Raw genomic sequence first — 12,179 nt, 5'->3', positions numbered from 1 at the left:
GCTAGGGATAAGGAGGAGAGAAGGAAGCAACCAACCAACCAAGTCGCCCCCACTCCCCACCCCCACCCGCCCGGACCTGGTTTACGGCTCAGGGCTCGGGCTCTGGCGCGGCCGCTGATTGGCTGCTGAAGGCTTGGTCCCATCCCAGTGACCCCAAAGTGCTGGAGGGAGGGGGCGGGGGTGGCCCAGTGCAAAGTGCATCCAGAAAGCCCCCTATCTGGAGCCCCCGAGGCTGGCACTTAGGACCCTGTACGACCCGGGACCTTGCTGCCCCAAGACCTCCCGCGTTTCCCTCGTAGCCCGGAGCCTCCGGCCCGGAGCGCGGCAGCCCCCTGCTCCGAGCCCTCAGACCGGGACTCTCCGCCCCCCCACCCCCCGCCATCCCCAGCCGGGACTTCCTCCCTGCACCCCTGCCCCGAGGCTGCCCGGCGGCCAGGACCGCCGCCCCGCGTCAGCTCGGCTGTGTGGATGCTCGCCGGGCTGGGGCCGTGAGGCACCGAGGAGGCTCAGGAACACCCGTGTCCGGCCCTGCCTGGGGTGTTTCTTCAATGGAGAAGTTGGTGAGTGTGGAAGAGGCTGAAAGGAGGAAGAGAAGCAGCAGCTGAGGAGACAGGTAAAGTCAGTTACCTTCCGTAAAGGGAAGGGGGCGGCTGGTCGGGAGGAAAATCACTGCATCTTCCTGCCTTCCCTTATCACTCCCTTCCTTTGCTCCCCTTCCTCAAAGCCCCCTCCTCCTCGCTCCAGGGGCGCCGCACCTCTCACTGGTTTCTGATTTCCAGGTTTGAGTTGGCTCCGGGAGCCTAGAGAGCAGGAAGCGGCCTGCCCACCCACCGGAGAAGTGGCAGAGAGCGCCTCTCACCAGCATCCTCTGTGAAGGTACTGAGCCAGCCCTCCCCTCCCCCATTGTTTGTTTCTGGCCCCTATCTCATTAAGCAGTGCTCTATTTTCAGGGTGGTTACCTGGGAGTGCAGCTCTTTCCTGGTCTCCGTTTTCCCAGTAAGAACAACACACCCTGCTCTTGCCCTGGTCCTTAACGTTGTAATAAGTTTCCTACCCCCTAAATGTTACTTCCCACCTTTCTCTCTGTCGACTGGTCCGTGTTTTGCCATTATCTTGTGGTGACTGTACCATTTACCCTGCTCTGAGACTTGGAGACCTTTTGGTAGCCCTTCCCCCGTACTCTCATAGGAATTCCTCAATTCCCTGTTAATTGCTTGTTAATTCGGAATGACTCTGCTTTTTAATTAAATCGCAGTTTTCTGTTTTCCCCTTATTCCTTCCTTTCACCTTTCTTCTACCTCCATCGGAAAATCTTTTGCAGAGTTACCTAACCGACAAGGGGTTTGGTAAAGGAAGGTGCAGTAATGGCTTGAAATTTAGGTTTCAGAAAATAATGTGACTTTTTCCCTAGGAAAAAGTGAGTCTGTGTACCTTGATAGTAAGAATCTCCAGGAAGCTATATTCACCCCTGAAGCTCTTGTGTGTAGTCAGCTCTTCAGGCTTCTGTGTGTTTGTGTGTGACAGATGTGGATGGGTTCTGCGACTGTTAAAGATACATAATAACTTGTTCCACTCGGATTTTCTACAGCTTATGAAACTTTACATAATATCCTGTTAACACTTGACACTCAAGAATTTAAAAGCACAGGACTGTATTGATGTGTTTGGAATCGAGGGCTTTTTGCCCTCTGCATAAATGAGACTTGTCATTTCAAAGCTCTCACAGGTAATTTGTTAGATGGAAATGGAAGCTTCTCATGCATGGGATCCCGTTTCTGCTGCTGTATTTTGTTGCTGCCTCTGAAAATGCACTAAAGGTAGGTTTAGGACATTCGCGTAATTCCCCAAGAGGGGATATGAGCCGGTAGATCATCTAAGAGTTAATTTAGTTCAGAAATTAGCCCAAGTGAATGACTTTTCTAACATCCAACAACACGTGTATAAAGTGACTTGGTACTCTCAGAGTTATTTTAATACCTCAGACTGTTCAGGGAATTTGAGGTACTTAAAATAGCAGAAGTTGTTAGGAAATCTTTGATTTACTCTGTTCCACTGGACTTTGTGCCTTCCAAAAAAAGGAAATGAATGGCTTTCTTGATTCTTCTCATTGTCAGGACATCGCCGAAGATACTTTTGAGGGTCTCTGAGGGTTTGCATATCCTCGAGACCTGAAACCAGACACCAAAGGGACACTATGCCAGAAACCAAAGGGAGACTGCGCTACACAGTGGGGTTTAGACTCCGTTTCTTCCGATGATTGTTCTGTGGTGAACGTTTAGGGCAGCCTTCGCAAGTGTGTGTAGAGTGCACTTCATTTCCGCATGAGCTAGGCGAAAGCCAACGAAGTTAAAGGCAGTTTTCATAAGTATGAGACTCACTAGGGAGGTGCCTAATGTGTAGGACTTTCAAAAAATGCTAAATTGTTTGAAGTACCTTTTGAAGGTAAAAATGAATGCTCTATTTTCTGTTCAGGCCTTCTCAGTTCAATAATTTTCTGCTTTAGACTTTAGTGTGTTTTCACTGCGGAGAAAGGTGGTCACCTGGGATGATGGGGGGGTGTCTGCGTAAGGTAAAGAGCGCACACCCCTTTTTCTCAGCCAGTTCATCCTCTGCTTACGTGAGAGTTCACTCATCCTCTCAGTTTTTAATGGTTTTTCGAAGATTAGGGAATATGCAGGGTCCGGCAGAAGTAAGGCCTGCTTGAGTGTGGTGGGTAGGGTAATAATACGGGTGCCATAACTTACAGTTTTATTTTGAATGTTTCACCTAACGTGTCCTATGGTGTGCTTGAGTGTGATATTGTCATGTTACCGAATGCTTATGATTTTATAATACAAAAGGGGCGCTATTTGTGCTGGACCCCGTATATAAATTGTCAGCATCTGCTCCTACTATTAGTATGGTCTAGGTTATGGCAAATGCTTAAAATGTTTAATTTGAGTCCATATTCGCCAACATGGCCAGTTGTGTGGTTTATTTTTTTCAGCCTGGTAGTTAGTTTTGTGTTAATTCTATGGCTAGTCACAAGGAGAAAGGAAATCAAACCACACCTGATTTATTTGACAGCCAGATATAGACTTATAATTGCATAGGGGAAATAACGATTTTAATTGAAGATATTCAGTGTTGCATCTTGAGTATGCTGTGGCCAGTACTTACTTTCTTTATACCTAAAGTGATGCCGTTCACAGTTACTTAATGTTATGACACATACACTTTTTATTTTGTTCACATTTAACTTTGGTAACAGAGAAGTCCATACTATCCTTAAAAAGTCTAATCAGATGGAGTTTATATAAGCATATCTAATACCTGACTTTTCAGCCTTTCCTTTTGTTCTCTGCTGAAGGCTTTCCTTAAGTCGAACGGTCATCTCCTTTCTTGCAGACTTCCTAGGCCCTGACCTGAGCCTGCTGAGATAATAATGCCAGGCATGGGTTCATAAGACAATACTGACAAGACCTCATCATTTACAATTCTTGTGATTTAAACTTTGATTTGGGTCTGGACAAGTGAATTTAAAATCGCCCCTGTTGCCTCATCCACATTGCATGGAAATTGTCGGTGGTTCTCCTGGAACTTCTACAGATTACAGATCAGTGGCTCTTGGTAATACACCCTGTGTCATAGGGAGGCCCAGTCCCTGGGAGGAAATGTGAATATCCTTGCTTGTTTTAGAACATAAACAATACGCTCTGCTGAGTGATACTAACGGCGCACTCCTACTTTATCTGGGCTTCCAGCCCCTTGATCATACAAGTAGAACTCACCAACAGACATCTCAGCCTTGTTGCCCACTTCGGGCCTTGGGGCATGTCTGCATCCACCTTCCCTTTTAGGACCATGAGCCATTGGTGAGTTGGGTTTTCTCTTCCTCAGAGCCCGTATCCTTGCGGTTGCTCATTTATTTCCTTACCAGCCTGTATCTCCATTTACTCTGCAAAGAAATGCATCCTTCTTTCTTTCTGTCTTTTTTTTTTTTTTTTGAGTAGCAAGCTGTTACCCTGTTTCTAGTTTGTGTGAAATCTGAAAGCACACTTCTAATTTGTGTCCCTTAATCAAAAAATGTGTGAATTTCAGTGAAAATAACATGCAAAAAGCCATTAATGACTAATCATGCTAAAGGAAATTGGGGACATGTGGGCAAATTTGGTGAAAGTTACATAATTGTAGACAGGTCTTAAATATATTTTGTTTCAAAGCCCCGGCTGGCGTGACTCAGTGGATTAAATATACTTTGTTGTACAGTTACTCTTCATTCTGTGGATGTAGACTTTTAAAAATTATGTGGAGCAAGTGTTGGCGGTAACCTCATGAAGGTTACTTGGCATCTATATGGAAATGAAATGGTAACATTTATTCCAAAACGTATAGTTTCTAATACGGTCAACAGTATAAAAGCTTAGAGGCCTTTATTGTTCTCTGTTGACACCAGGCAGAGTAGAAAAAGGTGGATTCATAAAATGTAAACGTAGCGTTAACATAGGGCCACAAAATGTTACGTAAAAAGGAGCTACGGTGAGGAAGTGGCTCATGTATCATATAATTCTGAAGTCTTCCTTGTTAGTATGGTTTTCTCTCTTTTTTTTTTTCTAACTGTGAAACCTGAAATGGAATTTCTAAAGATTGCACCCTCAAAGTTGTAGTTGTTTTGAGTCATTATTAACATAAAACAGCCTACATTGCACATACATTTACTTTAGACACCCAGCTCCTGTGCCATATTCTTTTCTTCTATAGGTGATTTGAGGGGAAATAGACTTTTTTTTTTCTTCATTCTCATTGCTGGAAATAGTCCTTTTTTCTTTATTTATACATATGTGGCTAGCTATCCTCTGTTAAATGCAAACTCTGACCAAGTAGCACCAAGGTAAAATTAATTGCTTGTCTGATGCTTTGGACTGTTAGGTCATTGAGTAATGAGTCACCGTCCTTCATAATTTAAGGGATGCCGCTGGCAGGGGTCACGTGTGCGCGGTACTCGGGTCCATGTGTTCTTTCCTGTGAAGACTCATCCCAGGTAAAGAGCGTTTTGGGGGTTTAAAACTACTGTTACTCTTTATAGTGTGTCGGCATTTTCAGAAGAGAGAAAAGTGGTAGGACATTGCTAGGATTATTTGATTGAATTTAAGTATGCAGAGCCCTCTGTTGAAGTTCTGCCCGGGGTTACTAGCAGTGGCCAAGGCCCAGCAGTGTGCCAAGTTCACGTCAGCACTCAGTGGACCTTCGCTTGTCTGTTGACATAGCCCACGTGGGATCATCACAAGTTATTATGTTGCCTGTGCATCTTTCTGGTTGAGAGAAATAACGTAGTCGCTTCACTTGTTAACATGAAAGCTTTTCTTGATAATATTAATAAATGAATACCAGTTCCTGTTCCCGACCCACACCCCACCCGCCCTCATGCCCATCCCGCCCACCACCTCCGTGGACCTGGTGATGGGTGGACGGACAGCGGCAGCAGCCCCAGCAAGGGTTCTTAGGGGTTGGACCGTGGAGGGTCACCTCCACTTCCCTGGGGAGGCGGGAGGTGCTGAGGACACACCGTGAGGCGAGGTACCCAGTGACACCTGTTCCTGAAATGTAGGTGGAGCTCACCTGGGAGATAACCAGGCGTTCATTGGTGGAAACACCCGCCGGCGGCTCATCATTGGAGACATTGGTTTTCTGACGTTCCCCACACGCAATTTCCTGTCATATCATCTCACATCAATAGATACATTTGTCACAGGTCACGGGCCAGTAATGAACATTGCTGGTAACTCACATCCAGACCGTATTTAGATTTCCTTGGATTTTATCTAACACCCTTTCTCTGTCCCACAACCCCATCCAGGACCCCACATTACACTTGGTCGTCTTGTCCCTGCAGGCTCATTCTGGCTTTGACAGTTTCTCCAACTTGCTTAGTTCTGATGACCTTGATGTTTGGGGAAGTGCTGGTCAGGAGTTCTGTGGGATGGCCCTGAGTTGCAAGTGGTCTGATGATGTTCTCATGACTACACTGGAGTTCTAGCCTATCACATCGTGCCATGCCGTGCCAGGTCACATTGACGACGTGGCTGGCACTGATGACACAAACCACGATCCCCTGGCTGAAGCAGCATTATTTGCTCCTTTCCCTCCTTTCCCTGCTGCCCTCTTGAGAAGGAAGTCAGTACATGCATGGCCCATACTTAGGAGGGGGGAGTGTGGGTTAAGCTCCACCTTCTTGAGAGGGGAGAATCTATACAAATTATTTTGAGTTCTGCACAGGAGGTCCCCCCCTGCCCCTCCGCCCCCACCGTGTTTGTTGATTCAGACAGCCGTGTATTACATGCTTTGGGTTAGAATCCAATAGTGCTTTATCTTGTTCCACTTGTTCTGTCTTGGCTGTTAAAGCTCTTTAGTTGGCTCTTATGTCCTTTGACATACTTCCATCATTGCGGGTTTTCTTTCTTTCTTTTTTTTTTTTCTTTAAGCACTTCCTTCCTGTTTGGCACTGTAAGATGCTCGAGGTTCTTGTATATTTCCTGCCCTGGTCTTAGAATCCGCATTTATGTAAGGAGAGTTCTGCATTTCTTACAACTCCCTGCAGGAGTTGCTCTTATTATGTCTAATTCAGAAATAATGGGCAGTTTCTGTGGTGGATGCAAGGGGGCTGGGGATGGGTGGAGGTGGAAAACAGGGTATGGGGGGATAAATGGTAGTAGAAAACATATTATAAAATTCAAAAAAAAAAGAAAGACTGGGCAGAGTTTTAAATATTGCCTAGCGCATGTTGGCAAAGGCTTTGGTCTTCCTTGAACAAGTTTAACAAGGAAAAATAAGGGGTGGAAAAAGGAAAGGGTCAGAGTGGACTGTACTAGTTTGGACCAGGTGAAAATTCTGGTGGGCAATTTTCTCCGTAGCGCCTGTTGCTAGGTGGCCCAGCCTGTTCTTGTCCAAGCCACAGGGTGTTAGTTCACTTACCCCACGGGTGGGTGGCAGGTCTCCCAGTGAGAAATCCCTGGAGTGATTCTGGTGTAAAGCGCGAAGTCACTTTGCCTGTGTTCTCAACCTTACTGGAATTCACAGGCTCAGCATTTAACTAGACGCAGAGAAAGATCTTTTTTAGTCGTAGAGGAAATTTTTTCGGAATTCGGATAAGGAAGCTAGCAAGACTGTTGCTCATCTTTTTCCAACTTTGGTGTGTGCACGAAGGAGTAACAATATGTCCTGTTGGACATAATGAAGAACCAGTATTTAAAGACATGTTCTTCTTTTCGTTGTCATAGATTCCGTTTGGGCTTAGGCCACCTTCTGTATTGAATGCATACATTTTCTCATTTCGGTCCTGTTTGGAAAAGGCAAGTAGCTGACAGTGTTGGTTAAAAGTAATTCAGATGAGCCCTGGCTGGTGGCTCATCATCCCATAAACTGAGAGGTGGCAGGTTCGATTCCTGGTCCAGGCACACACCTAGGTTGCAGGTTCAGTCCTTGCTTGGGGCACATATGAGAGACGACCAATCAGTGTTTCTCCTCCTCTTTCTCTCTCCCTCTCTCTAATATCAGTAAGCATGTCAAGTGAGGATTGAAAAAAAGTAATTCAAATGAAGCAAGTCTGCAAATATATTCTGAATAGAGCAGAAAGAAGAATCTTCGTTTGCATCCAAATTCCAAATGTGTAATTTATTATTTTCTTTATTTTTTTTTTTTAACCTGCCTATTTAGGGGTAAAAAAAATTCCTGAAAATAAATTACAGTCATACCTCGGTACTGGTCAGCTTCAGAGCTCATCAAAACCCTGCACTTGTCACATTTTGATGAGAAAAAAATGTTTCAGCCCTCGGCGCTCGCTCAGGACTCCTTACACTTGCTGGAACTTGTGTGAGTCACGCCAGCATCGCGCAAAAGAAAATGCATCGCTTGCTCAGTACTCGTCGGTTTCGGCACTCACCACGAGTTCCAGAACAAATTAATGGCAAGTGCCGAGGTACCACTGTATTTACACCACCATGGAGATGAATGTGGGTCTCAAGATCATTTTCTCTACGACCTGATCTGAGTTCTTTCTGTGCTCTGTAAGTTCGCTGGAAAGGGGTGAAAGTTAAGTTCATCAGAAGGTAGACGGTGCATGTGGCCGTGAATCTTTATTATTTTTAGGAGAGTTCCCATGATTGTTATTTGCTTTTAGGTTAAGAAAGCTGATCCGCACCGTCCTGTGGACACACCGAGTCCCCTCCCCATGATGCCGTGCATGCACAATGGTCATTAGGCAGTCCACCAATCAGGAAAAGGGACATTCTTCCGGAAGGTAAGTGACTGACGGTCACTGGTTGTCTGTGCTGTTCTGGGGGGAAACCCATTTACCTTTTCCTTTCTCCCCCACATTAGCTCGTGTACATAAACACAGCACTTGCTAAAAGAAAATCCAGATTTTTTTTTTTTATTGTTTAACTCTTTCTTGAATAGTGGCCCTATTTAAGTGCCAAGATAATCATTCCATTTAAAAGAAAATCTGTTGAAGATGGTTCTTTTGAGCACAGCCTAGTAGTTTCCATTAACTCCTTCTAGTGGTCTTCAACATCTTCTCTTAAAACGCTAGTAATAGGTGAGAACCTATTATTCGAAACGGATTCTTGGTTTTAAAATTTCTAAAACAAGGCTTGATTTTAGTGTCAGTTGAAAAAAGTAATTAAGTGAAGAAATGGGGGAGGGGGAATCATGTCTTTCAAGAAAACAAATTGTGCCGAAGTTTCTCATTTCCCAATTTTCTCTGAGGAAACGGCTCTTTGTAGAAGTAGCCTGATGTTTGTAAACAACGTTACTTAGTAGTGAAACTTAGGAGCCTGTAGTGACCCTTTTCTGTGTATAAAATAACACGGGGTATTTGATACCTCCTTAGGCTGTGGCCACGCACCCCGAGTTAAGGTTAAGTTTGCCTCTGTGCAGTCTGCGTGAGCTGTTTGACAGGATAAATTATTGGTCACAAGATTATCCCAAGGTGTCTAACCTACATAAGAGACCGAAGTGTCTTTAAAGAACTTTCCCACGTAATTTCTTTTTTTTTTATTTTTAGAAATGGAAGCCGACTCATTAGGAGACGAGTCTAATCTAATCCTGAAAATTAGCCCAGATGAGATGGCTTCCTAGAATAATGTTAGTTCACATTTCTGTATGTCTCTAAGAGCTTAAAAATGCACTACAAAAGTGTGTGTACAAGTTTTTAAATATTTCGTATGATCTTGACGCTTGGCAAACTGATAGGGTAAAACTTCTAGAAAACTGAAATAGGAAAAAAATGTAAATCCTGCATCAAATAACACAAAGTGGGGCACACGGAAATAGACACAAGGAAACAGAGAAGTAAATACAGTCTACACGTGTTACTCGTTTGCTTAACCCCACCCACTGGCCCTCCCCCTCAGCCTTCCACCTTTTGGGGCTAAAATAAAATATTGTTAATATACTTTAGGAAAGCAGCCTAAAGGTTTTGCACTTTTTTTTTTTAACTGCACCTCATAATTAAAGGTCTCTAGTTTTCATAGTGTGAACTGTCCATTGGATACTTTGTGTTTACTTACTGATTTGTGAGCGAATCCCCAAATGGATGGGAACCTAAGTGTCCTGGGAGTGCTTCCGGTAAATCCGAACTCCTAAGACATGCGCTCACGACTCCTCTGTGGTCTCCTGTTTTCTAGCTGCCCAGCATCACCTTCCCTCTTACGCCCACGTCACACTGTTACGTTCATAGGATGTTGGCTTTGAGTTTTCAGAAGGCTGCAGAAGACCTGTGCTATTTCAGCCACTTAGGGCTTTATTCCTGGCTTCCTTTCGGAAGTCTTTTACCATCATAGGGACATAACTGAAAGCTCTGGTCCGACCAGAGACTTGTCAGCTGGCCGTAGTGGCGTGCACTGCCATGACTAAGGTGCACGTGATTTAGCAAAGGGAAGATGCGCAATATTTCATGGACACGCTGTCGGCGGGAGCCAGGAAGCCTAAATGTCACATGTTCTGCCTACCCTCTCTTAAAGGCTGATCCCTGCGACCTGATGACTCCTTTGTGAAACGCGGACGCAGCGAGGATGTTACACCACCATTGTCGGAGGAACCCTGAGCTGCAGGAGGAGTTGCAGATTCAGGCCGCAGTGGCTGCCGGGGATGTCCACACGGTCCGAAAGATGCTAGAGCAAGGCTACTCGCCGAACGGCCGGGACGCCAACGGCTGGACCCTGCTCCACTTCTCGGCAGCAAGAGGGAAGGAAAGATGTGTTCGTGTGTTTCTAGAACACGGAGGTGAGTTTACTAGAAGCGCATCTCTTTTTCCAGAGGAGAAACTGAAGATGAAACCATATTTAATTTAAAATGTGTGTCTGCCTGTGTGTATAATGTTGAATGTTTCGCTTTTGTTAATGTCCACTTCTTATTTTCTCTCTTACTTGAAGATTTGTTATAATTATGCTGCGTTTTGTTTCAAACCAGGTTGTCTGAAAGATCAGTTTGGTGAATGTGCTTTTTTCCTCGTCATGGTAGTTGATGTATAGCCAGGGCTCTCCAGGTTATTTGAACTAAACGCAGCTCTTCTTCAGGTTGTCCAGTTGCTTGTGTTTCAGAAGCGGAAGTGGCTGTGGTACCCACAGCAAGAGAAGCTTCCCTGTTGATGATTGCCCAGGCCAACAGACCTGGCACGGTCCCTTTAAACACCATGGCCTAATGATGCCCGAGGTTTTGAATTCACCCCCTTTAAAAATCCTTTTTGGATGCCTTGATGACTGTTTTGGAGCACTTACTTGCCTTTTCCAGAATGGTGCCTAGTCCCTAGGTACCTTACAAGAAGATTGGCTCTCTGAGGTCTAATTTTGTATAATACATGCAGTTGGAAACTACATTTGACATTTTATGTTTTTGCTTCAAAAACTGCCTGTTACCATAATTAATAATTCCCATGATTAATAATGACTAATAATTGTCCTAAACTAATACACTTCTTTTTCTCCAGTTGAATTTCCACTTAGCTTTTTTCCCCTGAAGATAGACCATGTGCACTTTACCATTTGTTCCCACCTTGTCCGTGTAAAGTGGCTTGGTTGGGACTCGGGTTCCGCGTGTGCAGTTCTCGGGCCTGGGGTGCTCATTAACAGCATATATTTTCATTGCTAAGGAGCAGTCAGGTTTTCAGACTTGCTTCACATACAGCCAGTGTCACAAGCCCCACGAAGACACGAGCATGAAGACTCTGAGCCCAAACTGACTTCAGGACCACGCTAAACCTGAGGCCAGCTGTTGTCACCCACCCAAGGGGCCCCCAGATAGGAGCTGTGTCCTTGAAAGTGACTGTTGACACAACCCAGCCATTCCCTGGCCTGTTCTTTCTTTGGACTGCCCTGCTTCCCTCCCTGCCTCTTGCTCATAGTTCATTTTCCACCCTCAAAAGTTGAAAACCTCAGTTCTGTGGTTCATGAAGGGGAGAGGTTTGACAGGGGAAGGATCTGAGAAAAACTCAAAGGTGAGTACAGGATCAGAACACTTGAAACGGTAAGATACTACGTACATTTTGAAAGTGGAGCCAGCCGGATTTGCTTGTGGATCGGATGTGACGTGAAAGAAATCAAGAATTAACTGAGCTACTGGGCCTGAGGAGAAGGACAAAAGAGAGTTGCCGTTTGTTAAATGAGCAGAGGAAAGTTAGCCAAATGCATTTTGAAAAAAACAGGACATCGATGTTTAATAGAAGCCACTCGCCCACCGAGAAATCCTTTATCTCAAGCAAATGAAAGGGTCCGATCTCACCACTGTTAAGTCTGTAGGTCTGCTCAGTAAAACCACCAGTGAGTGACCTCAGGGCTGAGAGGCCGTCTGGGACCGTGATGTGACCACAGAGGGAAGCCCGGCTGGGGAGCAGCTGTGTGCAGCCATACCTGCTGCCGCTAGGGCGAAAATGTGGCTTCCTGGAGGAAACAAGCAAGTGTGACTTGGATTGCCGGCACAGTCCGTGTTCCAAAAGGAAGAAAAGGGAGCCGCTCTTTCTTGTTTACTCTAAACCTGTGCTGTCCACAGCACCTGTGGCTGTTGCCATTTGAATGACATAAAAATATTCAGTTGCCATCACACTAGCCATGTGTCAGATGCTCAGTAGACACGTGTGACTAGCAGCTGTCACAGCAGACCTCAGAGATCTCAGACATCGGCTTGGGCAGATGAATGACATTTTGCTG

General features: G+C 45.2%; 2 protein-coding genes across 3 annotated transcripts in view; one reads left to right on the top strand and one right to left on the bottom strand.

Moving 5' to 3' along the window:
* The window catches only part of LINS1 (lines homolog 1), a 20,168-nt gene extending 19,444 nt beyond the window's left edge, over positions 1-724 (bottom strand). Inside the window, exon 1 of the mRNA XM_053912561.1 lies at positions 628-724. The gene's annotated coding sequence lies outside the window, so the exon portion shown is untranslated. The remainder of the gene's footprint in view (positions 1-627) is intronic.
* The window catches only part of ASB7 (ankyrin repeat and SOCS box containing 7), a 37,443-nt gene continuing 25,356 nt past the window's right edge, over positions 93-12,179 (top strand). Inside the window, exons 1-5 of one of the 2 annotated variants that reach the window (XM_045196485.2) lie at positions 93-613; positions 780-876; positions 7,693-8,042; positions 8,156-8,275; positions 9,999-10,260. In XM_045196485.2, the coding sequence (XP_045052420.1) occupies positions 10,050-10,260 (211 nt within the window). In that variant the 5' untranslated portion in view covers positions 93-613; positions 780-876; positions 7,693-8,042; positions 8,156-8,275; positions 9,999-10,049. The remainder of the gene's footprint in view (positions 614-779; positions 877-7,692; positions 8,043-8,155; positions 8,276-9,998; positions 10,261-12,179) is intronic. The other variant, XM_024561882.3, reaches the window with a different exon arrangement.

This window comes from Desmodus rotundus, chromosome 10 (assembly GCF_022682495.2).
Source record: "Desmodus rotundus isolate HL8 chromosome 10, HLdesRot8A.1, whole genome shotgun sequence".
Taxonomy (NCBI): domain Eukaryota; kingdom Metazoa; phylum Chordata; class Mammalia; order Chiroptera; family Phyllostomidae; genus Desmodus; species Desmodus rotundus.
Note: the sequence above shows the minus strand (reverse complement) of the source record. Positions and strands in the feature narration are given on the sequence as shown.